This window comes from Tyto alba, unplaced genomic scaffold, assembly GCF_018691265.1.
Source record: "Tyto alba isolate M040663 unplaced genomic scaffold, T.alba_DEE_v4.0 Super-Scaffold_2, whole genome shotgun sequence".
In the NCBI taxonomy this organism is placed as follows: domain Eukaryota; kingdom Metazoa; phylum Chordata; class Aves; order Strigiformes; family Tytonidae; genus Tyto; species Tyto alba.
In genome coordinates this window covers 46,274,758-46,293,831 of record NW_024881282.1, presented here as the reverse complement: position 1 = coordinate 46,293,831, position 19,074 = coordinate 46,274,758, and the positions used below count along the sequence as shown (strand labels likewise).

Sequence of the window (19,074 nt, the reverse complement as noted above, 5' to 3'; positions counted from 1 at the left end):
TTTGCTCATTTATCAGAAGTTCTGTTCTTTCTGAGATGCATCATTCAGGCATTGCCAAAGAATTGTAGGAAAACTAAAAGAATATACAGGCTAGATTCTTTCTGTTTGAATTTTAGATAATGTAACTGCTGGATTTGAGTAATTTATGCTGTTGGAAGGAAGAGCAGAATAAAGGGCAAGGAAGGATTCCTGGAAACCATTTTTCAGTTTCAGCCTGTCTAATCAAAGTATTGACATATGTGTTCTTAAATCGTTTGTATGTTTCTTTTTCACTATTATTTCTGTTTAGAATTCGGCAAAAGCAAAAAGAGGGAGGTACATACTCCCCACGAGATGCTGAAATTATTGACACTAAGTTCAAACTGGATCAGTTGATCACAGTGGCAGACCTGGAGCTGAAGGATGAGAGATTTACACGGTAAGCGTACTCCTTAGGCAAAACAGTAGTCCAAAGGGGCTGTAGCCATGACCCCTTCCTGACCTTTGCTTGTTTGGAAGTGTTTGTGGTGTTCTTATTTACACAGGTCACTGAGATCCTCTTTCAAAGAATGACCTCTATCCTCAAGACACTTCTCACTAGCTTTTAGAAAATCGCTTAATCTTCAGCTCTTTTTACAACAAGATAAAGATCTAAGTGCAAATCACTGTTTAATTGTGTTAACAAAAAAAGGGATACATAATTTTAAACATGCAGAATTTCTGAAGTTTTTTTATGCCCCAATGTTTTGTGTAGACTGCAAACATACATAAGCATTTTGAAAGAGTCAAACTCACAGAAGTCCTGGTCAGCTAATTCAAGAACAAATCTGTCATTGTTTAATTGACATCTAGAAAGTGTTTTTTCACAAAGGGATTTGCATAACATCTGGGTTTCCATGGAGCTCAGCACACTGCCTATCCTGACGTCTACTCCTTTGAGGTATATGCAGCAATTCCAGGCTACTCATATTTTCTGTCTGACAAATAATCTTGTCACAGATATTTATCAGAAGGAAAAGTGCCAGAAATATCAATATTATTCACCAAATAAATATAATGACAATTCTCAATAATATATGACATCTGAGTTGGAAATATTTGGTGAACATTCTTTACCTGCCTGTATTTTCCTTGCTGTCTCACCCATGAAACACTGTGATAGGCAGTCTCCTTAAAGATGAGAAGCCTAAAATAGCCTTGCCCTAGCAGTCAGGCATCCTACCGTTGCAGACTAGGAAGAGCTGAAAGATGAAAGGCTGTAGCTGTTGACCTGTTTTGCTTGAGTGTGTATATGTCTGTGTGTGTGGTACAAAGTTGATGGCATGTACAAACCTGTTCAAAATAGTGCACGCAGGAATGGCTGCCTGTAACAGATGAGAAAAGGTACTGTGAATCATCTGGAAACCACTGAGGTAATGGATGTGGTATGTTGTGGGTGGGGCACGTGTCATTCAGATAGCATTGTTTAGTACCTGCTAATAACAGCAGAAAACTTTCTCTGAAGACGGAACCACCACCAATGCACTGTGATAACTGTGACTCATGTAAATGATCTTGATGGATCTTCAAAATGGCCTTTTTTCCAAACTGTTAGCTGAATAAGAATAGTACTAATTTTGTTTATATACTAAAGTGTTAATGGATTTTACTTCCAGATACTCTTCATTTTTCTTTAGACGCAAGGAGATATTTGTCATCCAGTAAGTTTTTGTTTTATTGAAGCAACATGGTGTGTTTTCCATTCTGTTCTCTTAATCTGTGTGCTGCCATACTATATTGAATGATATAGTTAATCAAAATGAAATGTCAATCAAAACAAAATGTCAATCTTTGCAGCTATACTAGTGACAAAAAGTGGTATTTGTCATAATGAAATTATCTTTATTTAGTTAAGGTACAACAGTTCCACAACTATTTTGAAATACATCAGGGCAATTTTTACTTGGAAATTATAATACATAATGGCAATATAGCCGTGATATATACAGCCTATCCTTGAAGTAAATGTAGTGAAAATGTGACATAAGAAACATACTGTTTCTTTCCTTTGGCAGTTAGAATGCATGTACTTAAGAGAAGTTCTCTTTTTTTTCTCAAGTGCCTTTTGTACTCACACTGCAGCTGTTTTGGACTATGCCACTGCAATCTCATCAACATATTCATGCAGTCAAATCTTTTATCAGTTTGCAGACTACTATTCTGTCACTTTTCTGTCCAAGTTATGTGTAGTTTAGATTTGTATAGTCTCAAACTCTACAGGGTAATTGCAAGCTGTAATATTTCATACTTATGTGCACTTCATTATGTGATTTATGCACAGCAAGGCCTTTGCTGAACAGTGCTTCAGTAGTTTTAGTTACATCACCCTTATTTTAATGAGTCAGTCTCACATTTTGGTTTGAAATTTGTCATGCCCTTCCATCTGTATTTTGCTCTTTCCTCCTTCCCCACTCCTTTAATGGCCAAAAGCAAAGACTCTCTTCTGCCATTCTTGTAAGGTACATGATGCAGCTGTTAAATTTTGGATTATTATTTTTCAAACAGTAGCGACACTGAAGCTACAGCAGGCTCCTTGCCCAGGTCCTTTACTGGACATTATGACAAATTGTTGAAGTTTGAAGTGCAGGCACTAACAGAGAGTTCCTCAGGACATGATTCGTGCCATCTTTTCAACTGGAAGTCAGTATATGTACTGTGGGACCCTACTAGATAACATACATATAGTAATGAGGGGCGGGATATCCTTCATCTGTTCAAAACTTTTTAGTTTATTATGCTTCTTTTTTAAAAAAGCTTTAACAAATATTTCAATATGTGTAAGATTCTGTTCTGGTAATGTCAGTGACAAAAAGAGACATTTTAGGTGTCTCTAATACTGTCTTTCATATAGATGCATCCTTCCTGTTAATGATGAGTTAAATCAAGAAGCTGGCAGAAGCATGACAGCAGGCACCCAGGCAGCTTACTGCAAAACCTAATGTCTAAAATACTTTTACTGCCTGTTTTCACTCTTCCACAGTTACACCACGAAAGAACTTCTGTACCTGTTGCCTTTGGGGAATAGCTGTGTAGAAATCAATCACAGTCCCAGTCCTTGTGTTGTCCTTATAATTCTCCTGATCTCTGGTTACCGCAGTGACATGTTAGCAAGTTAAATTATTGTATTACATGTTGATGACTACAGAGTAACCTTCACAAATTTACCATGGGTTTGGAATGGGACTGCGCATCACTGCATCTGCACAGCCTACTGCCATACGTTAGCTGCATTTAGTCACCTCTTTCAGATGTGTTTGCAAAGCTTGCTGTGTTGCAGAATGCTGGTTTAAGGTCATGGCATCTTGTAATTGTATGAGGAAAACATAGATGGGCAGACACCTTTTCCAGGCTGGCTTGGTTTTATTTCTTGGATAGCAGTAGATCAGCTGAAATCTATTCCAACTAAGTATAATTTCTACCCTGAAAAGGTGATGGGGAGTTTGTGTGAAAATCTCAGGTGATAAAAGGGCAGTACAGATTTTTTCTGAACCTACTATTCATCCCAATCAGTGCTCATTTGAAGGAGATGCTTTGGAAACCAGGTGTTTTGTCATTTCTCAGCCAGTATATTATTTATCATGTTAGCTACTATAAATCAGTAAAGGCATGGACTTGCAGCTGACACAGTTCATCCACAGAATCAAGATATTCTAGCCTGCTCCATGAGATTCTTCTTGTCTGTCTCTCAAACACTGTCTCTTCAGACATTCTCTCAGTGGATCGTGGCCTATGATCTTGACTCATATTCTCAGAAAATTTGTGCAGCTGGTATCACATGAGAAATAAAAAGAAGCAGAAAAAGGTTTTTGTGTTCTGTAAGAATATGACTAGAAATCATTATTATTCTTAGCAGATCAAAAATTCAAAAGCTTGAAAAGTTTAATGAACCAAAACCCAGCAAATGTTCTGTATAAGTTAATCAAAACCTTTTATTTTGCACATTTTAATAACTTTTAAAATATTAATTATTTTGCATTACAAAAGTCAGGTTAACTAGAAAAGCCATCAAATTTAAAAGTGCTAAGTATCCCATTTTACCAATTTTGAAACTTTTCTGGGGTCAACATTTTTTTCAAGTCAGGAAATTTGTGGAAAATTCCAGTTGCCAGTAATAATTTTTTAACATAATGGTCATCAGAAAAAAAATTACTTTAAAAACTTCAGTGTCTGAAAATTAGTGATACTAGCTAGAACTTATGTACCATCTCTCAGCAAGTCTTTGTTAGGCGATTGATTAATTAATGGCATGCAGGGAATTAAGTCCTACTGAATTCAGTGGAAAATGAGATCTGCTTTATGAAGCCAGAATGCTAACTCTGAATGTTTGGGACATATATTGATCTCCGTGAAGGTGGAGGTGGTGAGACAAGCAGTAACGTAAAAAAACAACCCTTGTTTAAAATGTATATAGCCCATCAATCTAAACTGGATTAAACATTGGTTCATTAAGCATACTGAATATACATATACTGGGGCTCTCATCACTTACTTTTTGTAACATGTCAATAGGGTTTGGCAAGTCTCTTTTCAAAGCAGGTGTTCATCCGCTCTGCATAGATTCTGTCACTAAATTTTCAGGACGCACCAGGTTTGGCAAGGGATAAGTAACACTTCCCTGTTCCAGGTGCTCACCCAGGAGACAAGTTCTCTGGTACCCTACTTTTGCAGTGGTTTCTGCAGCAAGGATAAAGCCATGTAGGTCCCCGTTTCTTAAAATCTTTCCTGGAGAAGCTGCACCTTGGGGTGGATGCTTCCAGGCATTTGTTTCATTCTGTGTGAGACAGCTTGTCAATCAAATGGGGCACAGATTCAGAAGAAATATTTCTGAATTACAGACACTGTAACTCTTTCAAATACCAGGTAATTAGAACTCTTTATAGAAAAGTATTGTATATAAAATGGTTGTCTGATCTCACATTTCCTATATATTGTGCCTTCATTAGAATGTCTATATTCAAGGTGACACTTCTGCACACACATTACTTTCTCTAGACCAGCCTCTTTCTTCTTTCTTCGAGTGCGGATAGGCATGGCTGCTGCCTTGCCTTTTTCTTCAACAAGTTTCCTTTTAGTAGTCAACTATCAAAAATAGGCTTCCTGAGCTTTGTATCCCAGGAGTACAAGATTTATGAATGTACGTGTCCTGGTACAATGGAAGAAGTGACCATGTGTTCTCTAGCCTTAGGCCTTTAATATTTAGGAAGGGTTAAGCTCCATATTGCTTTCAATTAACTTGCTAAAAATTAGTTCCTCTGTTGGTCCTAGGAAGTGTCAATGGTGCTTATGAGTTAAGCCTTTTGCCTACATACTCATTTCTATTTTTTTCTATTTGGACGAAGTTTTAATTCCCTATGGATTTCAGATGATTGACCCAGAGAGAAAGCCGAGTCTGTGTGACAATATGGTCTTCAGTTACCACTGCCAACACAAATAAATGGCTTCTTTCTAGCTCTATCATAAGTAATCTGAGTGGGATACAGATTTTTGATAGACTTCAAAAAAATCCCACACATGAAACAATACACTGTTTTAAAAGAAAATCAGATTTAAGGCAATAAAGCATTCTTTATCTTAGAGAATGTTTTTCTTTCCTGGTTTCAAAGTCAGACAAGTGGGAATCTGCAATTGTCCAGCTGAAATAGGGAAATTTGCAACTTCATCATTTGATTCTAAATTATGCTCATCAAGATGAAGTATATTCTTATGTTTTAGAAAAAGGACTGGTAAATGTGGATAACAACATTACAGGTAGACAAGTGTTTGTTCATTGATGAAATACTGTAAGACTATTATTACATATTCTAAGTCAAGAGAATTGGAAAAAATACTAATTTTTGAAGCCTGAGGATGCTGAAACTGTGCATAGCTGTACATCTTTAGTGATCATACTAAATTCATCCTTTCTGAAGATTCTTACACAACAAAGCCAATATCTTTGCCACAGTCTTCAAGTCAGACATTAATTCTTATATTTGCATTTAAATTAGATCATCTTATTTTCTGAGGTGTCAAGCCACTTCAATGTGCACTTGCTACCAACAGAAGTGTGAGTTCAGTAGTTCTAAAAATCAAGTTTTTCACTTAAATGCCCACAAGATAGCTTAAAGTGTCAATCTGTAGATCCCTTCTTTAAAAATGCTTATTGTTTTGGAAAAATAATATATAATTATGACTTTAAAAAAATCACCTGTTATTAATATTAATAATTAACTAGAAAGCAATGTATGTAACACTGTTTAGTTCATTTCCTGAGCTATTTCAGTGCTTTACTTCCCTGCTTTGAGTGCAAGTAAAAGAAAGGAAATATTGTTGAATAAGGTGGTGTTAATGGTGCTTCTGGTCTCCTTTGTCCTTTGCTGTTGGATCCATGTACCTTCAGCACTGAAGCACTAAATGACATACCCAGGTTGTTTATGTACAGCATAGATGTAATCTTTATTCCCTAATGACCAAACTGCATTTGCTTACTGCAAATTAGCTGGAGTAAACCCCTAATTCCTATCAGATTGAGAGGAAGAAAACCAACAGTATTCAAAAAATTACTGGGATGTCAACTGGGAGATGACTTTTCTGTTGTGCTATGGTGAAGATAGGTGAATCCAATGGAAAAACAAGTGTAATTTCTTTGCAAAGACTACTTATAATTTTGCCTGGAAAAAAAGGCCCCCAAAAAGTTTACTTTCTGCTCAAAGACAAACATATTTGTGTGCAGCACATTGGCACAGCTATTAATAATATCTTTTCTTCAGGAAACTAGCTCTATAATGTTGCCAGTGTCACTAGAAGGTAGTTTCATCTGCCACATAATGCAAACAACATAAGCGGTACAATAAGCACTAGCAAGATGTCTGAACATTCTGAATAGAGTTGCATGGCTTGTTGTCTTATTGCTTTCTTTTTCATTCTAAAGCTCTCCTTCAGTTGTCCTAGTGAGCACGCTGAGTTTGAACCTTTTTCTGTGAATTCTTACACTTATTTCTACTCTAGTGAAATAGCCAAGTTGCTTTGTTTGAAGAGAACTATCATAACAAAGTATGTACAAGAAAGGCATCTTTAGTAGCTTTGAAATTAACTTATCTGATGCTTAATAATAAATGTTCAACAATTGCACTAATCTAATTTTATTATCTAATTTAAAATGTATTTAAGAATACATTCATAAACCAAAGCATTTTTAAAGCAAATTGTTGTCTTTTCTGCTGAAATTATGGCAGCAGTAGACATTTGTATTTGTATTATAGAATAGTTTTTGTGATATTTGTATGTAAGAATGTATGATTTTTGGAGAGCCAGACACATAAAAGGTATACTTAGAAATTTTTTGAAGGGGCAAGTTATCTTTTAAAACTTATTACTTCAAACATTTTGGCTTGGTCTTTTAGACAACCTTTGTGAGTCTGAGTGCCTAAAGTTTGGTTTCTAAATCCATAATGCTGAGACATTCTTCAAATGGGTTCAGAGGCGATGATGATGAACAAGTTTCAAGGCCATCTGAAAGTCCCCTGAGTATAGACGCTCATGTAACATCTTCATGAAACCTGCTGGGGGATCAAGTTAAAAATTTATTATGTAGCACAGTTTTTAAAATCACCACGCATCAGAAAGAGCAGGGAACATGTGAAAAATGAGCATGAAAACAGGCACTCATTTTTAAAATCTTTAGAAAAACAGCCATAACTGTTTGGTTTCTGCAGAGACACATCAATAGCATGATTCATCTGTGACTTATTTTAGATAGCTACTAGAATTGAGATGAAATCACACCTATTTCTCTTCATTGATTATAAAAGGAATCTAGAGTGACTAGGTCAGAAATAGGCTTCTGTAGTCAGTCAGATGAATCCTATCCTTGTGCTCTGAAATGGCGCTTAGAAGAATGATATTGAGTACATAGTGTAAAAAATGAAGCCTGTCAATGTATATGAAGTGGTGTGCTGGAAGTATGGATTTCCCAGGGCCATATGAGCCCAGAGCACTGTAAAATGATCTGAAGAGAATGATAGAAACTGTAACTACCATATCTGCCGGTGCCCGAGATAAAAACTAAGCAGGACAATCACCCGAGATATCTGACATATAACAGTATTTGAATCCATGAGAGAAAAAAAAATCTGGTTCTTTAGTTACTTGAATATTTAATCTAAAACCTAGTAACATCCACAATATTGGTTAACTCTCAGCTTGCTACATTTAACAAAAATCTTTGTTGCAGGTTACTTAGTTATAGAAAATCCATCAAGTAAGTTGATTAAAGTTTTTTATATTGTGGTCATCGGTGAGTCTCAATGTGTGGTTCCCTCCTCTATGTTTATTAGAAAAAAACTCCAAGCTGCGTATAAATCATAAAAGCATGACTAATTGCATGGTAACTGGAGAAATGCTTTCTCTCTCTCTGGGGTGAAGCCTGCATGTCTGTGTTTTAGCTTGGGAAGTAATACAGGGATATTTAAACTCCTCGGGGTTTAAAAACCATGTCATTATGAGAATGAGGTCACTGCAATATTTTATGTATCTAAAACCTTGCAATGTATAAAATGTTTTCTGTGTGACAAAGAAGTATTATGTACTTTAGAATGCAATGATAACTTTACAAATTTCCGTTAATGTCAAAACCTCACCTTGGAATGCTGTTACGTATAACAACAATCCCACCCTACAGTACTGTTAAGATTAGCAACATTAAAAATTCGGTGATGGGGAACAACAAGGGGAGAAAATGCTTCTATCTGAAGTGACTTGAAACAAAACAAATAAGCATGCTGTAAGCAATTTATAATTTTCTGCCTAGAAGTATCAGTTTCTACTGAACCAAAACATTATTTATTAATAAACTGCAGGTAAATAAGAATAAAAAGAATTGCAAAGAAATTCCCTATAGGTTTCTAATTCTTCTGTCATTACTTGCAGACCAATAAGCAAGAAATCCTTCCTACAACATGTTGAAGAGCTTTGCACAAACAACAACCTAAAGTTTCAGGAAGAATTTTCGGTATGTTGCTAGCAGTTGTCACAACATCGCAAGACCTTCAATCGTTTCATGTGTCACATTTCATGTCCATTTTAAGCAGGCAAGGCCATGAAGGACTCTGGCCTTGATAATCAATACCCAATTACCAGGTTTATTGTTTAGAAAGTAATATTACACTGATTTGGATTCTGCAGTCTACACTGCAACCTGATAAGAATTATTCATTTAAGTGTCAGCAAAATATGATCTTCTTTAGACTCCAATCTTTGGAAGAACACCATAATATTTATGCTTTTACATATGTAGTGATGCATATGTAGTTTACATGAGAACAGCTTGTTTATAAATAGTTTTATAACATATATACAGGTATATTTAACTGCTTTAAATAAGTTTGTTTTCCTGAGTGATGATGACCGCAAAAACACAGCTGACGTATTCTGTGAAATGTTCAGACCCCAGTCATACTGTCATGGAACTCAGAAATGTTTTTCTTTCATACATCTCAGTGTGGAAAGTAAACAGTTTGTGCATAGTACTTTGCTTTTTGTTCCTCTACAAATAATAGGATATACTTGCCATGCTCTTGAGAATAGCCTCCATTTCTTTATGTGAGTAGATGAACACAGCAAGCCCATATTTCTGAAAAGAGACCAGCTTTGAAAATATACATTACATATAATATAATGCATATATACTTTCAAATTTAAATCTCAAAGTTTTCACTATTTTCCTTAAGTAACATTTTTACGGCTATCATATTTGTTTTTCTCAACAATATCTTCTCATTATGTCAGAATATTTATCATCATCATCATTTTTAACAGACACAGTCATTTGCCCTCACAAAAACAATTTGTCAGTCTCCAGTGACTTTATTATTTTGGATTTATAGATTTACCGTGAGTTACTTACCAGTTGGATTAACAAAAATGAAGACTCAACAATTGGCTTTTCTTCTACTAGATTATAATATTTCAGCCTCTGAGGGAAAACCAACAAAAGTGTGAAAAGATTAATGGTATTTCCTACAGCTTTTTTGTTATGCTCCTTAGGTAAAATTGGTCTGGATTCAATAATAAAAGCACCATAAAATTCTCTGAGCAATAAAGTAAGGAGAGGAGAACTTTTTTTCGAAGAGCAGAAGTGTTATTTCACTTGAACAAGAGTGATTACAGTTATATTATGCATGACTGAACAGATGAAAAGTTTTACTAGCAATAACATTTTCACATATTAATGTTCATCACTGGAAAGTTTCTAGTGTTACTTTCTTAAGGTGTGACCACATTGGATAAGCCTTACAGCACTGTAATGCCTTAAAACTTAAACAGTAGTGTTTTATCAAAACAAACCCTTGACAATCTATTTCAAATTTTGAGAAATACAAGTATCTGAGGCCTCAATCAACTGAATTATGTAGTCAACTTATAATCAACAGCTTTATATGTCTTTTGGGCTTCCATTTTCTTTCTCTCTGAGCTTCAGCTTCCATGTTTCAGAGTGTAGTGATATACTCCCAGATGACTTGTCCAAGGGCAGGCAGAATTGCAGAGTAGGTCCAGTCCCTGACTGAGAGTATATCTATAGTATCTGTAGCACGTGTTTTATCAGTTGAATAATAGTATTGACAATGCAGTTGAAATGACATCAGAAATGACAATGCACAGAAACAGGCAATGCACACAACAAACAAGCAGACTTCATGACCTGCATTGTTTCCATCCACATTCCTCATTTCAGCTTCACATAAATGTCTCAGGGCTCCTACAATGTGTGTAGGAGAGATATGAGCTCAAGATAGAAACCTGTGAACCATTATATCTGAAGCACATAACTTAAAACATGATGCTGGGATTGCTTGGGCTCTCTGACCATCTCTGTACTAGTAAATTCGAGTATACCAGGAACTGGAGATGAGAAAACAGTAATTTACACTGATAATACTGTTAGTATTTTCCCTGCCTTGAATTTGAATTGTTTCAGCTAGAAGTCTTCCTGGACAATTTCAAGATATGTTTTGGTAGCTAGTCTAGGCATCATTTACAATAGGCAGTTTATAGACAGCAAACCTATTTTGGAGTTTTATAGCATAAATTTGAGTCTTTCCACTTCAGTTAGTCTTGGAATCCAGGGACATTCCTGGTCTTATCTAATTAACTGGACAGACCAAGCTGCTGTGCCTGAAGATCTCTAGGCTTCAATCTCAGTCCACATGTGAACGTGACCTGTGTGTAAACATGATAAGAAAAGAATCTGGACCTCAGAATTAATCTGAATCCATGTCTTGTCAGAAAAGACAGATTTAGAGAAAGCATGGGGAACCACAGTAACTGATGGTAGGCACTACCTAGCTAATAGTCGAACTTCCAGCTTTCCAGATGATGCGTGTATCTCTCAATACCTTTTGGAAATCAAGTTTTTCTAGTAACCGGCAAATGACTGAAACAGAAATACTTCTCTAAGTGTTTTACGATAAGTTCTGTTCATGAATAAAAAAGTTAAATACCTCCAAATGTCACCACAGTACCATAAAAGTACTACAATAAACAAAGTGTAAATTGATTATTTCAAAGTTTTATGAGTCTGCAAAGAAATGTGGTTTCTGTGGCAAATTGTGACTGAATCTGGAAATGCAAATTGTCTTTCTCCAATTCTGAAAATAGTAACTTAGACTGAAATCCATACTCATGCAGAGAATTGTTATGAGGCTTTTGAGCACTTGTTCAGATGTGGAAGCATCATTACAAAGATAACATAATCTGCTTCTCTATTTCCTCTCTGCTACGAAGTACTGTACAACAGTGCTACTTCTATACTAGTGAACTGGCCAGCTAAGACTCGGAGGAATGAGGCAAATGAGGCAAGTTAAAGTTCACATGACATGCACATGATTTGGGATCCCATGGTCCAGAACACCTGCAAAACGTCGCAGGCATTTCGTTTATGTTCTTCTGTCATGCAAAGTTCAATGATGGAAATTTTGTGGGAGAGTTCCAGCTTTCTGAATGAGAAGCATTTTAACATCTTTACCTTCACTGTTTAACTGTTCTTATCAAATCCTGACAGGAATGCATAGAAGTCACTCTATTGTGTCTGAGAACAGGGATCTTTCTCTAGGTTCAGTTATAGGATTGAGGCTTTACTTCTTTAAGGGATTATTGAAGCAAAAGGCAGAGGCAACTGAATAGGTAAAAGAAATGTGCCTTGAATATGGCAGAGGTTGATTCAAATACAAGATTTTAAAATAATGAGTGCCTTTAAAGATACTTTTCTACAGTATGTTGCAGTCCTTCATTTAGTTTTGTATTTGCTTCATGTCTGCTAACCATGTTTTTAATTCTTTAACATAAATGTAAAGTCAGCCATTCTTTATAATGTGATTTTAAGTCAGAAACTTTTCTTTTAGAAAGGGCATCATCATAGACTTTTCATCTCGAGGAAACATGGATATTTAGAGAGATTTTGAAGGGCATGGATGGGATCTAGTGCCTTGTAAATTTGCAAAGGGGCATGAGGATCTAGTTATTCCCTGCAATTCTTCCCCTAATTCCTTCCCCAAGGAAATGTGTGTCAGAGCTAGGAAGAGAAGTCAGGTTCCTTATCTGAAAGTCATTTGCTTTCTTCATAAAACCGTCTTGCCCCTCCTGTTCAGAAGCACCTGTAGTTATATTATCAAGGATATAATTATAGAAGTGAATTAGTCCTCATGCTTCAGGATATAGGATTTTTGTCAGATGGTGAAAGAAACAAATTTCTCATGGGACGCTATTGCATATAATATAGTTCAAGGGTTTTGAGCTCTCCTTTATATGTCAGACATCATCTATTGTACAAAATAGGATATCAGATTAGATGAATTACTGACTTGGTTTATTACATCAGTTTTAAAATGATCCCATTTTTCTAATGCTCGTATTAAATTATTCTTAATATCTGAACCCATCAAATAAGGCTGACAAAATTTGAATTAGCGATTAAAGAAAAACACTGGAATAAAAAACACCCTTGTTTTTTCCATTTTACATTACCTCTTTTATTTATTTATTTATTTGTTTGTTTGTTTGTTTGTTTGTTTGCTAATAGTTGCCCATTAAATTTTATTTGTAGAAGATAAACTGTCTCAAATACCTTGGCAAAAGAGCACGTGAAAATAATTAACATTGAATCTGATAGTAGGGCTATCGGTCCCACTTTTGGAAGTAGCCCGTATAGAGAGTAACTTAATATTAAAAGACAAATTTGGAGGGATTACTCAGCACAAGTGGCAAAATTTTCTATCATACTCATTCAAAGCAATAGGTAGATCTCTTCATTTGTATCTTAGCTATATGTTGAAATAGAATTGCATCATATAAAATTTGTCAAACAAAAGGAAAATCTATTACAGTTAATGTAGTTATTAACTTGGAAATTCTGGCTAAATTCTGGCTTTTATGAGTTTTCTACTCTCTTATCACCACTGTGAGATCATCACTCTAATATGTTTTCTCCATTAGCAAGTTATGAAGTTGTCTCCACTCTTTTACTCTGCTTTGGAAATTATACCTGGTACACAAACGCCCCCATCAAATGAGTTCCTCAGTATGAATGATTTATCCATCTCTGCCCTTCAGTAATAGAACGAATGACCAGTTATGAAACTGAAGTACAACCCAAAATAACTCTTCCCACCCCTTTCACAAACAGTCCTGTGAACAATAGCTAATTGCCAGTTGTCTCAATTAAATTCTCATCATTTCTTATGCTGTGGGGAGAACTCTCCCAAGCTACAGGTGTCAGGAAAAGGCGTTATTCAAGAGTACGGCTGAGTCGGTAGGGCATGGTAACCAGGCGTGTGACTCCGTGAAAAAACAGAAAAGAACTGCAAAAGGTGATAGGCTGACTTTGTCCAGACTTGTAAAGGTGAAAGTTCACGTCAGCTTTAATTGTTCAACTTGACAGCATTGTCTGCAGTGCTGCATCTAATGTTGCTGGTGTAACTGGGGTTGACAGTGGGGTGGGATGCTCTGTAATGCTTCCAGCTGTTCTTGGAAATGCACTCTGATGCAGAACTAAAGAATTCCTCCTCTTCCTGGATGACTGTGTCATTTTTTTATATTCACTGAAAGTGAAATGCAAGGGTTTACCAACAAACATTTATTCCTCTACAGGAACTTCCCAAGTTTCTTGAAGACCTTGCTTCAACTGATGCTGATCTGCCTTGGAACAGGTCTAAGAATCGTTTCCCAAACATAAAGCCATGTATGTGTGTTTACCAATCAACTCCTCTGTTTTGCTCTCTACCTTCAGTAGTGCAGCATATATTTGGAATGCAACTGTATTTTTGTTTGATCTGCCTTTGAAATGACAGTACAATCATGTCCACATTATGAAATCATTTTCTGTCAAGTAATCTGTCGTTTCATTGTATTTTTGTAAAGAGTTTTATTTGCAAGTAGCTTTCAACTTGCTCTCACATGCTTTAATATGCAGGTGCAAGAAACTGTAGCCTCAATAGTTTCTTAGCTTTGTAATTCAAGCCATGCAGCAAACTCTTTAACATTCTTCCTCGGGTTTTTTTTTCCCTTTAGTGAGAAGTAATTTTTTTAAATATATAAAATCCACATGTTTGTGCATTCAGCTACCTCAGGAGCCTGGATATGCTTTCTTATGGATCTGTGTACATGTGCTGCAAAGGTTCCACAGAAGATCAGAGTGACTGCATGACAACTTATAAGCCAAGGCTAGATTTTATCACAGGAGACAGGAGTCTGTCTCTCTGTACTCAACACTGCTTCATTTTTCAGTTAATAAGACAAGAAATGTCATTATTATTTTAGGCATTAGCTGTGATGTGAGATGGGGAGCATGGCATTCCTTGGTTAATAATGCTACATTCTGTGCTATTAACTTTTCAGAGCAGCTGTTCCTGCTATCTACTGCCTTGTTCAAGGCGTACTCTAAATTACAGTCACTAAAAATTGATATTCATAACACACAATGAAATATAAACAGATAAGTTTCATAAAACTTTAATTTTGTATTCTGATTTTTTTGCCTAAGCTGGAAACATCAAAATTTGGAATGTTTGGTTTCAGCATTTACTTATTCACATATGACATCTTCCCTAGGTTTTGTCATTTCTGCTTACATACTGTGGGCCCAAATTGGCAACCCTTAATTTTGGTGGGTTTTTTTTTTCCTTTGTAATGATAAGCTTACCTTATGCAAAAGAAGTAAAAGTATGTAAAAGTGCCAGGATCTGGCTCAAATCTGTGCCCTGAGCAGCAAGTATGTAGGAAAGACTGTCAGCCCCCTGACCCTCCTGTCTGATTCACACGGAGCTTGTCTATGCTAGAACAGCATGGCTTAAAGTACACAGGCTACCTTTAGACAGAGGAGCCTCCCATACAAACATCAAATTGGAGGTTTTGGCACCTTCACCATTTTAATTAAAAAGTCTTATATTGAAATATGTCTGGAACATTAAAGGATGACCATACAGTAATGGAAATTGGTTAAATTTCCTTTCTAATTAGTGTTCTACTATGTCAAGTGTTGTTAGATTAGCAACAATAACAGTATTTTTGATTTCTTAGCACTCCGGGGGAACTTCTTACACATGTCTAAGATTTTTGAACAATTTTTTTAGTTAACTAGACTATTTCTGTGACAGATAACAACAACAGAGTGAAGCTGATGCCTGATGCTGGTATTCCTGGATCTGACTACATTAATGCCAGCTATGTGTCTGTAAGTAGAAAGTCTCACATTTTTACTATATTTGCTTTCTAGTAGAAGAGCCAAAAAATAACTTTCAAGAAGAACAGGATTCTAATTTTTCTTTCGTTCACTACAGCTACTAGTGCCATGGCATTGTTCAAGTGACTCCTGTGGCTTATAGTTAAAAATATAAATTACCCCAATTTCATTGCTAAACAATGATTTTCAATAATAATCAAAACTGTGTATGACAAATTACTTTTTATCATTTGTCTCATACCATTATCATTAAAGACAACAGTGGAACTCCCACTGAGGTCAGTCGTTTAGACAGGTGTTACTTGGTCTCTTGGTTCAGGAGCTGGAGTTATGGTGTACAAACAGGACAATGTCAAGATAACTGAGCTGAGAAGTTTCGTAGAATGTCTAATAATTTGGGTGAGCGGGACTGGTATTTAAACACTATTCAAACACATAGCAAGACATGCAGACTGTAGTCTAAACAGAAGACATAAAGGCAAGTAGAAATAGTTATTTCCAAGTAACTAAAAGACATTCACAGAGACGAAACAAGAGAGCTGAGAGCATCTTCTTCACTCATTAGCAAAACCTGTTGATTCCCTTTATATGGAATGTCCTTGTTCGGACAGTTAGCACACCCTATCCACAGAACCACTGAGGAGGAGACCAGACAGCCTGGAGCATGGCCTAGTCTTTACCCGTCCTGTCACTAACTGACATGCCAAGGCTTAGGCAAGGAACACTAACAGCAACTTCCAAAAAGCTGCAGCAAAAGCCAGCTGCAGAGAGTCTTCCCTGCTGAGATTTTGCATGTCTTTACTGCGTACAAACATCTCACTTTAGCTCAATGTTCATCAGTGAATAGACAATTGTAATGTTACCATTTCTCAGGGCTAAACCTTTGCCTTTTATATGCTTTCACTTTCCATATTTGTGGATGTCTAAATATATAAATGCATATAGCTGTAAATATACAATATGTGTGTGTGTTTACATACCTATTTATCTAGGTGTATATACATATGCATACATATAAAGAGAGGGAAGGAGAGGTATATAATTTTAACAAATAGGAACTTGGCTGCTACTTTTATTTTCATTGGTTAAACAAGAAAGTAGCTGAACTGAGCTTTGCATCCCTGAATTATAGTTTCTCACCTCACTCTTAAACTAGGGAGGATTAACATAGTTTCTCACCGCCACCTGTTCTGTGTATTATAGATGGAGTAAGTAACAGGCAGCTGTGAATTATAGGGCTATAATTCCAACACGGGGTTTCAGTGGTGCTATAAACCACTGTGTGAGTTGTTCCGAGCAATAAGCAGAACTCTGTGATATTATAGACTGCTAGATCTACAACATAAATTTATTGCTATTGCTGCTGTAGTTATTTTAGAATTTCTGTAGTACATAAGAGTTCCTGTAGGGTACACTTTGTTTCTCTGAGGAAAGAAATCCATGAGAACCCATGCACTGACAGCATTTGCACAGATTTTTTTCAACCAACTTCCTTCTCCTCAAGTTTTACATCAATTTATAAATTAAGCAATGAGCAGAAGCCAACACTAAAATAAAAGTCAACCCCTACAGTGAGTTTCTTGAAGACCTTTTATCAGAGATCATTTGTTTGAGTAAGCTCCGTCCCTAAGGTACAGCAGATCCCTGACAGTCACTGGAAGGGCAGGGTCATCAGTGTGGTGTATAGCTTGCACTAGCTCTCAGACTGCTCCTTAGTTGTTTCCCTGGTTCCACTGCTCCTTAGCACTATTTAATTCTGCTTTGCTGGCCACCTCCTGACATAGTTCTTGGTGGCCTCTGGCTGGATCTTCAGTAAGGCTAATATGAAGGCTTAGATATTTTAAGATGGGAATTACTGACCTGATGTCCCTGTAATTTCTCTGCTAAATGCATTTTTATTAGGATGGCATTTCCCAAACTTTATTAGAGCATAAGTTCATAACTGAACTGCTGGAAGAAATGCCATTACTTCTTTAGGTTTCCAAGGCCATCTGCCATGCAATGATTAGCCAGGCCTATGCCAATTCATTTAGTATGTCTGACAAGGTTTTAACCTTAGGCATCATAGCTACAGGCACAACTATGAGTCACATGCCAACTCTTCTTTTCCTTGACAACCATTATGTATTAAATATTTTATTTTTCTTAGGGTTATTTATGTCCAAATGAGTTTATTGCAACTCAGGGACCATTACCAGGAACAGTGGGTGATTTCTGGAGAATGGTGTGGGAGACAAGAGCAAAAACACTGGTGATGCTTACACAATGTTTTGAAAAAGGACGGGTAAGTTACCAGTGCACCAATTAACAGAATTTGATGTAATTGGAAATTCTGTATGTAGTTACTGTGAAGATTATAATATGATAATTGTTAATTAGTAATCGTCTCCCTGCAGATAAGATGTCATCAGTACTGGCCAGAAGATAATAAACCAGTGACCGTGTTTGGGGATATAGTAATTACTAAATTAATGGAAGATATTCAAATAGACTGGACCATCAGAGATCTAAAAATTGAAAGGGTAAGCCAGAACTGGAAGCTGATCGAATAAAACCCATCCAACACCTCAAAGAACATCAGCTGTGCTCCATCCCTCCCAGTTACCCCTCAGTATTCTTTAAATCTTTTAATGCTTATGCACTGTACTGCCTGGGTTTCCTGCATTTTGTTTTAATTCCTGGGGCTTTTTTTCTGATCATTTTCTCCATTTTCTGTCATAAAGAGCTCAGATATTTGTCCAACATGATATGAAGGGCCTATCAAGGTTACTGAACATCTGGTCCGGTGGGAGGTGAAGTTTCTATTTGGACACCTCAGTTGTCTTTTCCAGAAAGGAGTAATCCTAACCATTCTGGGATCAGACAAATCCCTTTGAATGTATCCCTCTCAGATTAAAGGGCAAGATTCTCTGGTGCAGCGCAGCTGTTTTGCATTGTACCACCACCCATATTGGCCTCCACCCCCAGGAGATTCACCCAATATAAATGAGAATCATCAGTATTACTCCCACTCTTTGTGCTGGGAAGGGGGGTGGGGGGTACAGCATAGATGTTCGTCTTTGTCATGATCCACAACTACAGTTTCCACTCTTCAGAAAAATCAGCACCCGTCATTAAGTCAGACCAGCAGGTAGGCTCAGAAAGCAACCTGGGCATAATGACCCAAGATGAAGTCAGCCGCCTTCTGCACTCCCAGCATTGACCTGTGCTGTATGTAGTGCCTCCAGATCCCAGGACCTGAACTCGGCTACCCAAATACATGCATTTCCATCCTGTAGCATGGGCATGTGACAAAAGGAACACAGAGTTAGGGGATTGTATCAGTGGTCACTCTGTAAGGATAT

At 36.7% G+C, this 19,074-nt stretch overlaps 1 protein-coding gene across 1 annotated transcript in view; it reads left to right on the top strand.

Annotated features, from left to right (window-relative positions):
- PTPRQ (protein tyrosine phosphatase receptor type Q) overlaps window positions 1-19,074 on the top strand; it is a 108,882-nt gene that overhangs the window by 82,151 nt on the left and 7,657 nt on the right. The window contains exons 35-41 of the mRNA XM_042793207.1: window positions 290-418; window positions 8,231-8,257; window positions 8,926-9,007; window positions 14,140-14,230; window positions 15,645-15,721; window positions 17,880-18,014; window positions 18,127-18,252. Of these exons, the coding sequence (XP_042649141.1) occupies window positions 290-418; window positions 8,231-8,257; window positions 8,926-9,007; window positions 14,140-14,230; window positions 15,645-15,721; window positions 17,880-18,014; window positions 18,127-18,252 (667 nt within the window). The remainder of the gene's footprint in view (window positions 1-289; window positions 419-8,230; window positions 8,258-8,925; window positions 9,008-14,139; window positions 14,231-15,644; window positions 15,722-17,879; window positions 18,015-18,126; window positions 18,253-19,074) is intronic.